Raw genomic sequence first — 17,091 nt, forward strand, 5'->3', positions numbered from 1 at the left:
TCAGATTTTCCTGGGAGACTTCAATCTTCATTGGAATGACCCGAATATTCAGGCGGTGAACAGTCTTAAAAACGTCCTGATGGACCTCAATTTGACTCAATTCTGTGACAGCCCAACACACAACCTAGGCACGACCCTAGACCTAATCATTTCGAACCCTAACTCCAGCTCCAATTCTCAGCTGGAATCAATTACCCCCTGTGACTGGTCGGACCACTTCTATATCACCTTCCTCATTTTAGAATGTTGGAACATTAAGAAAGGCCAACCCAAGAAACAGACGCTGGAAAAGAACATTGAAAAACACAAAAGTGAATGAGCTCATCTTTCGATGCAATGTGGCCCTGCCTCCTCCAACATCTATGTCAGACGTTCATGAACTCACTGACCACTACAACAACTCTATACTGAAAGTCCTCGATGTAATTGCTCACCTAAAACTGAAAAGAAAGTCCAACAAAGATTCCAATCCATTGTACAATGAAAGTTTAAACTCAGACAGACGCAACCTGAGATCTGCAGAACACATATGGAGATCCTCTCCATCGCTGGAACTCCTTAAGCTCCCGAGGCTGAAAAGGAGTGTGTACAGCAAACACATCAGAATGGCGAAAGCGTCCTTCTTCAGATAACAACTGGACAGTGCCAAAAACCGCCCCAAAATGACGTTTGATCTGATTAAACGTCAATCCAACAACACTACCACCCAGTCAACACTCCAGTACAAAACCAAATTGCGAGGACTTTGCTGCCTTCTTCCTCGAAAAAGCTAACAAGATTGATTAGGAGCTAAGCTCGGCCCCTCTCTCCCCTCCTCTTCGCCTTGGCGATGGAGCCGCTGGCGATCATGCTGCGCGAGGAGAGCGGGGAATGGGGCATCCCGATCGGCAATTCTACCCATGCAGTATCGATGTACGCCGATGACGTACTCATATACGTCCGGGACATCACGATTGATTTGACCCCGATATCGCGTATCCTGCATGACTTTGCAGAGGTGACGGGCCTCAGGGTGAACTGGGCCAAGTCCACTGTCTACCCCTTGACACAGGCTGTGCCCCAGGGACCGATACGAATGGGAGACGTTGAAGTCTCGTGGAGTCCCCAGGCGGTCCGCTACCTCGGAGTTAAGCTGTACCACACACCGCAGGATATATATGAGGGGAATTACCGCGCGCTGATGGGCACCATCCGCTCCCAGGTCCATTTCTGGAAGGGTCTCCACCTGGCAGTGCCGGGAAGGATAGCCGTGGCAAAAATGATCCTGGTCCCGCGCCTGCTGTACCTCTTCTCCAATCTTCCGGTGGTTCCTCCGCGATCCCTGTTCCGGGAGCTGGATACTCTGCTCGGGACCCTTATTTGGGGCAGCGGTCGCCGGCGGATAGCCCTGGCGAAACTGCAACTGCCCCTGGATCAGGGCGGGTTAGCGGCTCCCTCATTCGAGGCGTATTTCCTTGCCGCCCAATTGCAGTGGGTGTCGCGTTGGACGGCGGGCCGAGCTCAGGAGGAGTTGATCACGGAAGCGGGGCGGATCCCGACCCCGGCCGTCCACCGCATGCTGCTGCCGGGTGCAGCACCGCCAGTATCCCGGCCCCTTCAGGTCATGACGGCGCGCGCCTGCTTGGCACGAGTTCATCGCCTTCACCGGGACACCCCCCTGTACTCCCCGCTGCTGCCGTTGGTGGGGCTCCCTAGGGGCCGGGCATACTACACGGAACAAATGTTGCGGGCGTGGACGGCACATGGGATAACGGAGGTGGGAATGCTGTTCTCCGGTGACAGTTTGCAATCCTTCGAGGCGCTGGCGGGAGACTTCGAGCTGCCCAGGGGACAGTTCCTCCGGCACCGGCAGCTTCTCACGGACTGCCACAGGCAGTGGGGAAGGATGGAGGCGGAGCCCCCCACACACCCGGTCATTCACGCGATACTGCAGATGGGTCCCGGCCGCCATCTCGTCACGTGAATATACAAAGCGGTGAGAGCCCTGCGGAGTCCTACGTTAGCGACCCTCCGGGACCACTGGGAGGATGATTTCCAGCGGCCCCTACACGACAGGGAGTGGGCTAGGGCCCTCGAATACACCAAAAAAGTGTCCCGCAATTACCGGTTTAAAAACATACAGCTGCATGTTCTGCACCGGGCGTACCTAACACCTGAAAAGCTGCAGAAATATTACCCTGACGGGGCGTTCTGCTGCCCTAGATGTCTGGAGCCCGCGGCCTCGTTCAAGCACATGTTCTGGGACTGTCCGACACTACACAGTTACTGGCACACAATTCACACTGCCCAACAAGCGGTCACGGGGTTCCGAGACCTGGACACATGGGAGGCGTGTGCGCTGGGGATTCATGACCGTCACAAGTCGCAGAAAGTGGAACGGAGGTTCGCTTTCTTAATGTTGCTCCTTGCTAAGCGATGCATCGGTATGCACTGGAAGTCGCCGGGGGAGCCCCCGGCGGCGGCATGGGTGGGGGCGGTCAAGAAATGAGGCAAGGCGGAGGAAACCGCACTTAGAACGGAGGAGGCCCGAGGGATGCGCAAACACCCGATCTCCATGCCCTGGGCCATGTTATTGCACTCCTTCACGCAGGAAACAGCGGCTGCAGCGAGTACTCAACCGATAGATCCCCTGGGGGCGCCAGCGACCGCAGAGCCCTCCCGGGGAGCGGCGCGGGCAGTCCAAACGCCCGGTGCCTCGCAGTGGCAGGTGCCGCATGCTCTGCCACCGGACCCCTCATAGGCTGCGGCTGATGCCCCGGCCCCCCCGGCGCGCTCCCCCCTCCCGTTGTCCGCGCCCCCCTGGCTTTCCCCCCCCCCCCCTTTTCTGTCCTTGCTCTCTCACGCTGGTCCAGCTCTCGAGCGCATATCTACAAGCATTCCTGATAGCCGACATAGTGCACCCTTCCCAACCCCCTGGTTCCTTGCCCCCAGTTCGTTCATAGTTATCCACTGGCTGCATTTCTCTCGCCTTCGCGACACTACGCACAAGGGTCCAAACACACTGCGCAGCGCCCCTGCGGCGCAGAGATCAGGCCGCGCTCCGGCAGGACACGCACAATGGCTGCTCCCGGGAACACACACCGGTGGCCCTACTCAGGATAGGGCTGGGTGGCCTGGGTGCCCACAAGACTGTGAGGTCCAGACGGCTACGACTGAGCGCGCTTGCTATGTAAATCTCTGTGCTGATGGCGTTACCACCTGTGCCTGTGTATGTCTTTCCATATAAATGCCAATAAAAACGTTTTTCAAAAAAAAATAGGAGCTAAGCTCGCCCCTGGTTGACCTATCACGTGTACCAAACCACCCCCTCCCCTCGCACCCCCAGATGGCTGCAAGTCCCATCCCTAAAAACAATGCCTGTTGGAGTCAATTCGCCTACCTCAACGACACATCCATTTACAACATTCTTTCTACCCTTAAACCCTCTAATGACTTCAATGATCCCCTCCCCTCTTCTCTCTTCAAAGATCTGATAAGGTCACTAGTCCCTCTCCGGTCCAAGATTATTAATGCTTCCCTTCTTCAAGGTGAAATCCTGGACTGCTTAAAGTCCGGTCTAGTGCTCCCTATTCTTAAAAACCATCGGCTGACCCGGAGGATCTGAACAACTTCTGACCTATCACAAACATCCCCACTCTTGGCAAAACTTCTTGAGAAATGCGTTCAGGTACAACTATGTAACCACATTAAAGAATTCCAACTACTGTATCAATTCCAATCTGGCTTCCGACAGGGTCACAGCACCGAAACACCTATCACACATATAGTTGACGACACTCTTACTATGCTTGAGCGGAATGAATCCTGCCTTTTAATAATACTTGACCTCTCATCAGCTTTTGACACCGTCAAACCTGATAACCTCCTGAACCTTTTGGAACGTAGGATGGGGTTCTCTGGCACAGTTCTAAAATGGTTTGCCTTGTTTCTCCATAACAGATCTCAAAGAGTCAAAACCAATCAAACCCTCTCCAATCTCAGTCCTTGCACTCTGGGGGTACCCCTAGGGTCATCTCTCTCCCCCACCCTGTTCAACCTTTTCATTGAACCTCTTACTGAAATCGTCAAAGCATCTAACATACATTACCACATGTATGCCGATGATACGCAGCTATACCTGAAAATCTCTTCACCGGATGATATCACAACTCTCAACGGAACCCTGCACAAAACCCAAAACTGGTTAACCCTCAACCATCTCAAACTGGCGCCCTCAAGACGGAATTCCTTCTTATCTCCCCGCCCAAGCAAGACCTCATTGTGAAGAAATTTATAAATAATCTCTCCACTCTCAACCGTACACCACATATCATCAACTCTACAAGATCCCTGGGAATAGTGCTGGATAAAAACTTGAACATGCAAGCGCACATCAGTGCTGCTACCAAAGGAGCTAACTTTCATCTGAGCATTTGTAGGAAACTTAAACCCCATCTGCCCCCCAAGGACTTCAAATCTGCTGTGCAAGCACTAGTGCTCTCCCGACTCGATTATGGCAGTGCAACCCTTTGTGGACTACCAAGATACAGGCTGGCCCCTCTCAGGGCCTCACTGAATGCTGCGACAAGGATCATCACGGGCTCCAAGAAATCCAACCACATTTCCCCGATTTTGAAAGCTCTAAATTGGCTATCATTCGAGGCAAGGATACAACTAAAACTGGCATGCATGACCCACAAAGCACTTCATTTCAACACTTGTCTATACCTTGCAAAAAAGCTAGTCCTTTCGGGAGGTACCCGCTCCTCTAGGAGCTCCAGCACCTTGCTGTTGAAACTTAACAAATTAAAAAAAACAAAAACCTACAATCGTGCCTCCTCAGGTGTCGCCCCGAGAATCTGGAACTCCTTACATAGGGAAATTAGACTGACTCCATCAACAGAGTCCTTCAAAAGGCACATGAAAACTCTACTTATGACTTCCTTTCTGAGCTGAAGTGCAGACACGGCCAACCTGTTAGGACCACCGACTACCTATGATATTCTGGAATGGCATGACTCCGACATCCTTCTCTACGTTCCTGTTATTACTGTTGTACATTACTGTTAGGTATTTTATTCTTGCTTTGCCCCTATTGCCGCCCTGTTTTTTCTGTCAACCTGCCAATGTAAAGCGCTCTGATACCCGATTGGGTCTTGTTCGCACCATACAAAACTTTTTTTGAATAAAAAAAAAGGATTCCGATAAGTAAACACTAGCACTTATGGTATGTCTGAGGTCTGAAATTCCTTCACCTCCAAACTTTCCAGTCAGCACAGCTTTCTTACACAGTAATTATTTTTCCATATTGATTATCATTTAATGTTTGCACATTTTAATTAAAAAAAAATCTTGATCTATTGTGGAGGGAGCTGCCCCATAAAAAAGCTTTATCTCTATAAAATTAAAATGTGAAATGCTCATCCTACAGATCTAGGACTACATGCAAGACCATGTGTATATTTCACTGCTGAGGAGGCTTGAGCCCTGCTTTATATATTTGAAAGAAAGCCCATCTGTAATTTTGCACATAGGGTTTCGAGGTATTCAAACTTAATTAAGGAAAATAGAGCTCAAAGAGGTCCACTCATAGAGTCCTACTTTAAAAATATTAGGTTTGGAGGCAAACATTTGTGTTACTTGATATACCAAATACCACAGAAGATGTACTTGAAAATCCCTACATTGCCCGTATTAACTAGAGGCTAAAAATGAGCAAAGCAGAAAGCACCATGCTGACATAACTACAGTATAGCCCTACAGTAAACGAAGTACAGAACATGGGTCATCATTTGGAGTATTGAGTGAACTGTAAATTCTCCAATTTCAAGAGGGAACTTTAAATAAGAATCCCCAGAGTGCATTTCCTCTGTGATACTATTCCTAAGGTGGAGGAAAGTCAGCCCTTGGATTCCCTCCAAAAGTCTAAGCAAGGCCCATAGTCCTACAAATAACATTTGTTTTACCTGATATGATTATACAACATCAGCAATTAGAAAGCTGAGGGTCTGATCCACACTCTCTGGTTAGGCCTTCTCTGACAACAGTTTAAAACCATTTGCTCAACTGGGCGAGGAATTATGATTCAGAAATTAGAGAATTGCTTTTGGTGAATGCTCTCAAACCAGGAGGTAATCAAGTAATGACGAGTCTTAGGGTTGAGCTAAATCATTCTGACACAACTGCCAAGTATTTAACAATAGAACTTTATGGTCTCCCCAAACCATTTGAGGCGTTAATGCAAAGGCATATAGTATACATCAACATATGTAGTTGTTGCACCCAACGCAGACTCCATCAAAAAGACAACCAACGCTATATCACATGCTGAAGGTGAAACTAATTTAACAGCGTGGCTCATTAGATGAGGTTTACAAAGCGGCACAAGGCACACTTAGAAAGTATGTCTTACAGAGACACTGAAGTGTAGACTAAATGGACATTTTAAGTAGTAGAAGAAATACCAGAAGCTCTATGGGGATTGTTTGTATTCCCATTTTAGGGATAGCTCTTCAGACCATACAGTTGAAAGTAGTGAAAGGCTGCCTAGAGAAATTAGTATATATTCAACAGTAGTTTCAGAAAAATTAGCAGAAAAAGGCTCTCCTGAGGTGGAGTATATTTACTTACCCAAACTGTAAAGTTTGTCTAACAACTGGACCGTGAAAATAAGACCCAGTTCACCACCCATGGAAATCAATATATTGGCTTCCACTGGAGGACAGGATTGTGGATGATAATGTCTTTCAGAGTTAGCCTCTTGGTACCTTGGACGGAAAAGCAATAGGTATGTGTCTGTAGGCCACTGAGAACAGTTGATCGTATTATGCTTTTGCCTGTCCCCCTAACAAGTTGGCAATCGACTGGGGCCTAAGATTTTGGGTTGCCAGACCTAGATTATGAAATACACTTCCTCTTCATATTTGAAACAAATGTTCTTTACTTTCCCTCCATGGAGCCCTTCGGCCTGATTGTTCTGCTTGCTTTTCTTCTTGTTGGCCTACATTTGCTTGTTTCCTTTGCATGTAAATGCAATTCGGTATAGCTTGGAACCATTTCATGGCGCCCATGTATCAGCTAAATCTACAATTTCTTTAAATGCTACAGAAAATTTCAAAGCATGACAAAAAGATTGCTTAAAAAGGAGACCATCCAATTAGGATAACAATCCAAACTTGCTAACACTGTGTAACTAAAAAGTGGTATGATACATCAGATTTCAAAACTGCTATGATATCACACAAGCTTTGTTAACTGATGACTTCACGGTAAATTATATTTGCCTAGGTCACGTACAATAGCTGTTGTGGTGCTTGTGACTCTTAATCCATCATGAATAGTAAATGAAATAAGAGACCTCGGAGCCACTGTAGCTTATAATCATCCTTGTCAAGGAGCTGCCCTTGAACTCCAAGAGATTCAGGCAACTGTTTCCCCTAAATAAATTGGAGGAATTGGATGAATCTGAGCATTTAGAGTTGCCATGAAGAACGTATCCTACTGCCTAAGTCGATGGGTTGGTCAATGTGACTTTCATCTTTGTGTTCAAGAAGTTTGCCATGTCCTAGATTGAGTATTTTAAATGGAGACTCCCTTTAAGAACTCTATAATTGCCTCTTGGAATCCAAAAGTGTTCTAAGATGATTAATCTCATTGATTTGCATCCCACTACATGATCGTCCATTGCAACTCAACCTTGCACTTTTAGTGAAATTAAGACCTTCTTACTAGGTCTCTGTAGTATTCCAAACTGTGTGAGGAACCCATCCTCTTACTTAATAGAGAAACCTTAGTGATTGCGGGAAAAAAGTAATGTTTGTAAAGATATGCTGAGATCTCTACAGCAGGGAAAAGGCCAGTTTAATAGCATGTTTTTCTTTTTTTTTTAAGGCTTCTATCCACAATCACCACTAAACTACAGAGACATCCCACCCCTGCCCCCTTACCCGGGCCCACCTGAACCACCTCCGCCATATAGTGAGGTGGACTCAACTGCGGCAGAGGTGACAGGTCAGTATCTATGTATGTGTATGAGAATCTGAGGTACGTGTGCACAGTGTGAAACCAGAACCTGCATCTGTATTGAGTCTCGGGGCTCCATTGTGGAGCTGGGATTAAGTGTTTTCCTCACTTATAGAGAGGTTTCTTGTAGCCCTCCTAAAACATGGTTTACCAAACTTGGGGTGCTCCACAAAAGTCTGTCTGAACCATTCAACTATCATATATATATATTTAGTGTGTGTGGGGACTGGCATTTCAAAGGTCCCCGGTTTAAGACTGGGTAAACACATGAATAAAAAGAGAGCTACAGACCTATCAAGGGTAAACATCAGTATTTTTGTATACACCCTCTCTTCCCATATGAGTGTTGTGTATTGATTCAGCGCACCCTGGTAGATATGAAACTGTTATTTTATAGTTGTAGCTTTAAACACTGTTGGGAAATGTGATGCCTTCCATTTTTTTTCTATGAAAAATGCTTTAAAATATGTTATACCCCTGACATGTGTGTTTGCAATTTGCACATCCAGCAGGAATGGTATCCGGTTAGCTGCAACAGTGCAGACTTAGCAGTAAGGATCCAACACTGGTCTATAGGTATTTTACCGGAGATCCTTTCTGCTGAAAATGTCTACATGCAAGTTATGTCATTTTATCATACCTGCGAGATGTTGTGCTTGGCAAATATCAATGAAGGAGTTATTGAGTCATTTTTTTATATTTTAAGTGGAGGCCAGTGACTATTTCTTTTATTGCTACAATGTATAAATGGCGTGTTTTAAATGGCACCAGCCTAGTTTGAAAAATGCCAGCTTTGTGGCCGAAACGCGTTACTTGGCTAACTGTATGGTTTGAATAAATAGGTGCCACAGGATTCTCTGGTGTGTCAGTCCTGATGTTTTACATTTGGCGCAGGAATGGGAGGAATATACATATGTATATATATTTCATTCCTTCCATCACCAGTAGCTATAGTTAGGACCTACTTTCCATAGGAAAAGCGATTTTTGTTTTACCAATAACTTGGGTGCCATTTGACAAATCGTCACAAAATTTTCAAAACTAGTTTGCCACTCACTTCAGCTGCTGGCTTGAAAGTTTCGGGGTGATGTGTCAAGCGGCGGTCGAGTAAAATGTGGGGGTCCCAACATGCATTTTCCCCATGCAATTTCACATAGAGATTTTAAACACAAACTTCTGGATGGAATTACACCAAATTCGGCAGAATGCTAGCTCTTGGTCCAGAAAGAGCCCGTTTTGTGATTTGGTATAAATCCGTTCAGTAGTTTTGGAGTTATTAGAGGAAAAAGAAATATAGCTATCTAAGGATGTGGATCCACCCCAGGACATATAGATATATATATATATATTACCTACTGGCGGTCGCCCGTAGGTAGTTATAGTTAGGACCTATTTTCCATAGGAAATCCGCACCATTCTATTCCCAATAACTTTGGCGCCGATTGACGAATCTTCGCGAAATTTTCAAAACTTTTGGCCAGCTCCGGTCCGCTCTTATCCTGAAAGTCTCGGGATGATTCATGTAGCGGGGGCCGAGAAAAAAGGGGGGTCCCAAAACGTGTTTTCCCCATGCAATTTCCCATAGGACCTTTAGCCGCAGCTACAGCCCAAACAGCTGAACGGAAAGACACCAAATTTGGCAAAGAGGTAGTCCTCAGTTCAGACTCGTGCCTTTTGCTTAAATGGTGTCAATCTGTTCAGTTGTTCCTGAGAAAATCAAAATCACATATATATCTGGGCGGAGCCTAACCACACATCTCATCGTGAGATCTGATTGGCTGTCAGCCCTTCATCCAAGAAGTGTTGGCAGCCATCTTGGGACCAATATACATGATAGCACCTCATTAAAAAGCATTGCAGTTAATAGAAGGATTTAAGACTTTAGTTACATTAAAAATCATTTGTTGATGGTATCATACTCATTTTAGGAATTCTGGTGTGTTCTAAGGTGACTTTACCATGTGAAAAAGCCTTCTGCTGGGATATCATGAATTATGTTTGAGAGAAAAATATGTTCTCATGCTTTTCCCACAGAGGTTTGGAAGGTGATCTATAAACTAACCTGAGAGCATATTTTCTGTAAATTCACATTATCTTTCTCAGTCATGTGAGAATGAAGTCTGACATTCTCAGTAAAACATGTACATCCAACAAGGGCAGAGACTGTCAGTTGATTCCTTTGTGTTCTACTGCAGCTTCCCAGAGTGTTCTAAAGAACAACTAGAGTGCTAACAGTCCTACTTATGACAAACGTATGGCACACCTGAAGCCATCTTGCTTGGATTAAAGTGGTAACTCTTAAAACATTTAATTAAAAAAGGAACAAAATGAGGGGGTTCATTTTTCCATAAAAATTATGATTAGTGCTGCAGAAAGAAAAATTAGGGCACATTTTGAGTGACTTCTCAAATCCTCTTCTATTTCATTAAAAAATTCTGACATGCAGACTGAAACATGCACTTTCAATACCAGCAGCAGTTTCCCCTGGTGAGCAGTAGCTTTACTACAGTGATCTAATGAGCAAAAAGAGTGCTAACATTCTGAATTTGTGGCAAATGTGTGACACATCTGAATCCCTTCTTGATGGAATCAAAGTAAAAAACTGAAAGCATTTCCTAAAGTCTTGATTGGAATATAGTGGTAACTCTTAAAACATTTAATTTAAAAAGGAACAAAATGAGGGGGTTCATTTTGCCATAGAAAGTATGATTAGTGCTGCAGAAAGAAAAATCAGGGCACATTTTGAGTGACTTCTCAAATCCTCATTTATTTCATTAAAGAATTCTGACATGCAGATTGAAACATGCACTTTGAATACCAGCAGCAGACGTCCCTGGTGAGCAGTAGCTTTACTACAGTGATCTAATGAGCAACTAGAGTGCTAACATTCTGAATGTATGGCAAATGTGTGACACATCTGAATGCCTTCTTGATGGAATCAAAGTAAAAAACTGAATGTATTCCTACTGAGGAGACTGTAGTAAATGAGGAAATTAGGAAACTTCATAACAAATAAGTCTCCCAAGGTGGCCACCAGAGACAAAAGAGCCAAAATGTCGCACAAATATCACCCAGATGTAGCCCAATGACAGAATGTCCCAGAGTGCTCTAAAGAACATCTAGAGCGCTAACAGTCTTACTTATTACTAAAGTATGGCACACCTGAAGCCATCTTGATTGGAATAAAGTGGTAACACTTAAAACATTTAATTTGCAAAGGAGAAAAATGAGGGGGTTTATTTTGCCATACAAATTATGATTAGTGCTGCAGAAAGAAAAATTAGGGCACATTTTGACTTCTCAAATCCTCTTCTGTTTCATAAAAAAATTCTGACATGCAGACTGAAACATGCACTTTGAATACCAGCAGCAGACTTCCCTGGTGAGCAGTACATTTACTACAGTGATCTAATGAGCAACTAGAGTGCTACCATTCAGAATGTATGGCAAATGTGTGATACATCTGAATGCCTTCTTGATGGAACCAAGTAAACAAGCATTGAAAATGCAATAGGTCTCGCCCTCGTTTAAGTTAAAGCAATTCTGTTTGTAATTAGGTGGCTTTTTAGCTTTGCTGTATTAGTGTTTTTCAAACTTTCATGTACATAACATGCATATGTATGCATATATGTATATGTATGCATGCATTTATATTTGTGTTTATATAGATATGCAGATTATATATATGTATAAATATATACACTTACATATATATAAATGCATATATATGAATATATATATGTGCATATGTGTGCGTGTAGAGAGAGGTAGAGGTGTAGAGGTAGAGAGTAGTAGAGAGAGAGGTAGAGTGAGGTAGAGAGTGGAGAGTGAGTAATAGAGAGTAGAGAGTGAGTAGTAGAGAGAGAGTAGGAGGGAGTAGTGGAGAGTGAGTAGTGGAGAGTGAGTAGTAGAGAGTAGTAGCGAGTGAGTAGTAGAGTGAGTAGTAGGGAGTAGTAGAGAGTGAGTAGTAGAGAGAGAGTAGTAGAGAGTGAGTAGTAGAGAGAGAGTAGTAGGGAGTAGTAGAGGGTAGTGGAGACTGAGTAGTAGAGAGTAGTAGAGTGAGAAGTAGAGAGTAATAGAGAGCGAGTAGTAGAAAGCAAGTAGTAGAGAGTAGTAGAGAGTGAGTAGTAGTAGGGAGAGTAGTAGAAAGTGAATAGTAGAGAGTAGTAGAGTGGTAGAGTAGTAGAGTGAGTAGTAGAGAGCATTTATATAGAAATGCAGATTATATATATGTATATGTCATGAGTCACCAAGGGATTAGGTCCTGAAACCCGTTGAGTTGCCGATAATTTGCTAAAAAAAAAATACCGCTTTTAAAGCATTTGAGAGTCCGTGGTTGCTGTTTTCCTTCGGATGCCTTAGGAGATTTTCAGCGAGTGGATATATATATATATATATTCACAGAAAAAACCATGGGTTTCAGGCACGTTATAGTTAGGAATTAGCATTTAAAAAACCCCAGAAATTCACTGAAAAAACCATAGGTTTCAGGGGTGTTATAGTTAGCTGGACTTTTCACTTGTACAAAACCATTGAAATTCCCCCGTTATAGTTAGTTCAGCTAACTATAACTCGCGCGCCCGCAATGCACTGCTGATGACGTCACATATTACATCACTCATGACATGGTCAGTGACATCACTCATGACATCACTGATGACATCTCAAATGACATCACTGATGACATCATCCAGTGAATGTGTGTTTTTCTGAAAATTAAATATGTTTTATATATGTATATCTCAAGGTCGATGGAAGAATAAATGGGTATATAAGTGTCTAAATGGATGATTTGTTTTTGAAAAATTGATTGTGTAACTGACGGATTAAGTGTATCATAGTGAATAAATGGCTTAGTGAGTAATGTTTAAATATGTAAATATCTGTATCAGTCTCTCACTTTGTGTATAAGTGGCTGCATGGGTTGGTGAGTAGCTACATGGGTGTCTATATAGGTTATTAGTTGGTTTTTTGAGTATCAGTCTGAGTGTCTGCATGGTTCGGTGGGGGGTATTACGTAGTGCATAGTTGCATGAATGAGTGACTCACTGTTTGTATGTGTTGAAGACAGCATGTGTGCAGGACTGTATGGGTGGATGAGTCTGTGTATGGGTGTGTTAGTGAGTGAATGACTGTCTCAATAGTGTCTTTATGAGTAACTACATATGTTTTAAACTAGTATATGTGACTATTGGTGTATATAAGTGAAAGAGTTCCTGTATGAATAAGTATGTGTTTCTATAAGTGATTGTTTAAAAGATTAAGTATGTGTAAGTTTCCGTAGAAGTAAGTGTGGTGGTGTGTGTATAACTGTATATGCAAGTAAATGTTTGTTTGATTCTTTATTAGCATGAGTGACTATGTGTGTGAGTAACTCTATGGATGAGTGGCATTGTGTAACAGGATGTATAGGTGTATGAGTACATATGATGAGTGAGTACATGTATGAGTGACTGTATAGGACTGTTGGTGAATGAGTGGATGTGTATGTGGATCTTAGAATTACTGAAGAGGTTGTTGTAACTGGTATTGGTATGTCCATTGTTTTGAAAATTGTAGTCTCTATTTTTGAATGTGTGTATCAAAGGTTATATTAGGGTGAGAGGAGGTCTGCCACTCTATCACAAGGATGATGTCATCAGTGATGTCATTTAGAGATCTCATGAGTGATGTCACTGACCATGTCATGAGTGATGTAATATGTGACGTCATCAGCAGTGCATTGCGGGCGCGCGAGTTATAGTTAGCTGAACTAACTATAACGGGGGAATTTCAATGGTTTTGTACAAGTGAAAAGTCCAGCTAACTATAACACCCCTGAAACCTATGGTTTTTTCAGTGAATTTCTGAGATTTTTTAAATGCTAATTCCTAACTATAACGTGCCTGAAACCTATGGTTTTTTCTGTGAATTTCAAAGGTTTTTTAAATGCTAATTTTTAACTATGCCTACAGAGATAGGACATGTGAAGAAAGAAGAAAAGATGCACAGAAAGAAAAAAAAGAAGTGCAGAAAGAAGCAACAGAAGTTCTCAAAGACGAAGAAAAGTGCAGGAAGAAGGATAACGTGCAGAAAGAACAAAAAGAAGAGCAGAAAGAAGCCTTGTTGCAAAATCATCCTGTACCCTCAACTTTTTCAGACGGATACTGGTGGTAACTGAGTCTGACTAACCAGTCCGAGAGCCAGTGCTATGTTAAAAGACACTTAGAATACAGTGAAAACACCTACATACACTAGGGAACATTATGCGTTGGGGTCCCCCTGTGATTAGCATGACCTCCTCTGTAAGCCCCTAGTCTATAATAGGGCAGGGGGATTAAAACTACCTCTTAAAACAGGCCACAGGGCGTTTTTGCACACGTTAACTCAGGACCCGTCCCCTCCCTTCACCACTGTGTAAACACGCCCTGTGTCCGTTTTTAGTTGGGAGATTAAGTTCATTTGAATCCTGAGGGTCCCTAGGGTCCAACTAGCCCACTAGGTACCTCCAGTAAGTGCCACAGAGCTGCGTTGCAGAGAGGTGTAAAAAGTGGCACGGCCTGGACCACCTCTCTGCAATGCAGCTCAGTGGCGCTTACTGGAAGCACTTGGTGGGCTAGTTAGCCCCCAGGGGCCCTCAGTATTGAAGGGAAATTATATCCCCAATTTAAAACGTGCCATAGTGCGTGTTTGCACACGTCACCTCAGGCCCCGTCCCCTCCCTTCACCACTGTGTAAACGCGCCCTGTGGCTGTTCTAAGTTGAGAGATTAAGTCCCCTTGAATCCTAAGGGTCCCTAGGGTCACTAGACCACTAGGTACCTCCAGTAAGCGCCACAGAGCTGCGTTGCAGAGAGGTGTAAAAAGGTGCTTGGCCTCAGAACACCTGTCTGCAGCGCAGCTCCCTGGCGCATACTGGAGATGCCTGTTGGGCTAGTTGGCCCTCAAGGACCCTCAGTATTGAAGAAGAATTAATTCCTCAACTTACAACTCGCCAGGGGGCGCGTTTGCAGAGTGCTGCAAGGAGGGGGGTCGCCTCCGGCACGATGCCAGTCTTTTATTTATTTTAATTTTTTAAGAAGGGGGGCTGTGTGGTTCCCCTTCTTATTCTAATTTATTGGCCCTGATGACCCCATCCCCCAGGGCCTGTCTCCTAATTATATTTTTTTGACCCCAATCCCCAGGGCCGGCCACTGTTTTTTATTATTTTAAAAAAATATATATTTATAGACACACCTAGGACATGCTGGACAAACCGTACGTACCTATCACCATGACGATTTGCGTGATATTCATTAAAAGGCGACCATGCATACAATGAATCCACGTGGAATGTATTTACACCACTAGTGAAGCTCTGACATGTCTGATGCCCTACTGTGCCTAATCCCGGTAGACACCCTTGTCGTTTATTTATACAAACATGGGTAGCTATTGACGGGCACATTTAATACACATGCACACCAAGCCATTCAAAGGGGATTCGACAAAAATTCGATCAAAACTATGCAAGAAACCCCCCTCACGATTAATAAAACACACATCCACTGCCGGATGTGTAATACTTTTTATTTTACTCTCTGGAAAGGGGACGAACATCACTTGAGAGTCACAGCGCGCTCCTGGCAGAGCCCAATGCTGTGTTACACCCACCATTGCCTGCTGAGTGCCACACACCTCTGTGTTGTATTCCACTAGCTAGTGCATATGCTATGACACTCTCTAGCCCATGTGCACTGTAACACCACCCCGTGAATATGTCATGCCACACTTGTCTTCGCACGGGTTATATTGCCCCATCTAACGTGCCTTCCTCGATGCCTATGTTATAACGCACAGTGCTATGCCATACATATTACAATCTGGGATCCATATCTTTGTCACAGTGCATATGCAACGTTACACTCCCCAGCACATATTTTATATTACAACTTTAGAGACTAGTTAGGTTACACAACACTGCCCTGTGCATATTACACCCCAAGGTGCATATCGCATAGCACGCGCTAGTGCCTGTGCTATCTCGCGCTCTCCAATGAATCTGTCATTGCGCACAATGTATTGCATATTATATTTCACGCCCGGTTCATCTTATATCACACTTTTTGGTGCATAGTTTATACCATACACTATATCTAGTTTTCATTTTCAATCGTGCTCTCAGGACTATGTTCTATATAACACTGTGTTCACCTACCCTTTTCACGGGCATTACATTTTGCGATAGGGGCTGGAGGGTCAGGGGGTGTTTCTGCCAAGTGAGCCCGGAGTCACAGTCACAAACGTCCTCTTCTTCCTGAATAAAAGTGAGATTATGCTGCATACTTGTTCATATTTTAAGTAGTTCGCACAGACACACGTTTTAAAAACAATAAAGTTCCTAATACCCGCCTTCTCTGAACAGTTAGCTTGCTGCCCCATCCCCCTCCTCCCTATGTTCTGTTGTGTGAATCAATGGACTAGCCTCCTCCCTCCTGTCATGCATGGTCTGATGTGCTGCCACTGCCCTCAATTTAGTATGATGTACCAGTCCACTCCTCCTGCCCTCCATTGCCCAATTCTATGCCCCATCATTGACCTCCTGCTTAAACTCTGTGCTTAGCTTGCTGCCCCTATTCTCCTTCCCCCTGCCCTCCGATGTCTTTGTGCATGCCCCTGCTCCATCCTTTTTGCCCATCATGTTCCATGGACCTGCCACTCCTATCTACTCTGAGTGTTCTGTTGAGCTGCCACTCCTCTCCCACCTGCCTAGCATTGTCAGATGACTGTAACCTGTCCCTGCCACCTCCACCCTGCCTGTCCACATGCCATGCCCCTATCCTCTTCCTCCTGTCCACATGGTCCATTGTACTGCCACACCCTTCTGCCCTCCCTGGTCTGTTGTGCTGCAACTGCTCCTCCTGCCTGCCCCGTGCGGTCTGTTGTGAGGCCCCTTCCCCTGAACTTTCTTGTCTGTGCACAGGTCCTGACCCTCCCTTCTATCCTCCATCGTCCTTTGTGCATGCCCCTGCACCCTCCTTCTTGCCCATCATAGCCATTGTGCTGCCACTAACCCTCCCACTTGCCATGCATGGTCTTCTGTCCTGCCATGGCCCCTCTCACCTTCCCTGTG

General features: G+C 44.6%; 1 protein-coding gene across 3 annotated transcripts in view; it reads left to right on the plus strand.

Moving 5' to 3' along the window:
• LOC146790029 (uncharacterized) overlaps positions 1-17,091 on the plus strand; it is a 205,528-nt gene that overhangs the window by 167,425 nt on the left and 21,012 nt on the right. For all 3 annotated transcript variants that reach the window (XM_085630161.1, XM_085630160.1, XM_085630159.1), the window contains one exon: positions 7,870-7,989. In XM_085630161.1, the coding sequence (XP_085486287.1) occupies positions 7,870-7,989 (120 nt within the window). The remainder of the gene's footprint in view (positions 1-7,869; positions 7,990-17,091) is intronic.

The sequence above is a fragment of the Triturus cristatus genome, chromosome 10, assembly GCF_964204655.1.
Source record: "Triturus cristatus chromosome 10, aTriCri1.1, whole genome shotgun sequence".
Classification (NCBI taxonomy): Eukaryota; Metazoa; Chordata; class Amphibia; order Caudata; family Salamandridae; genus Triturus; species Triturus cristatus.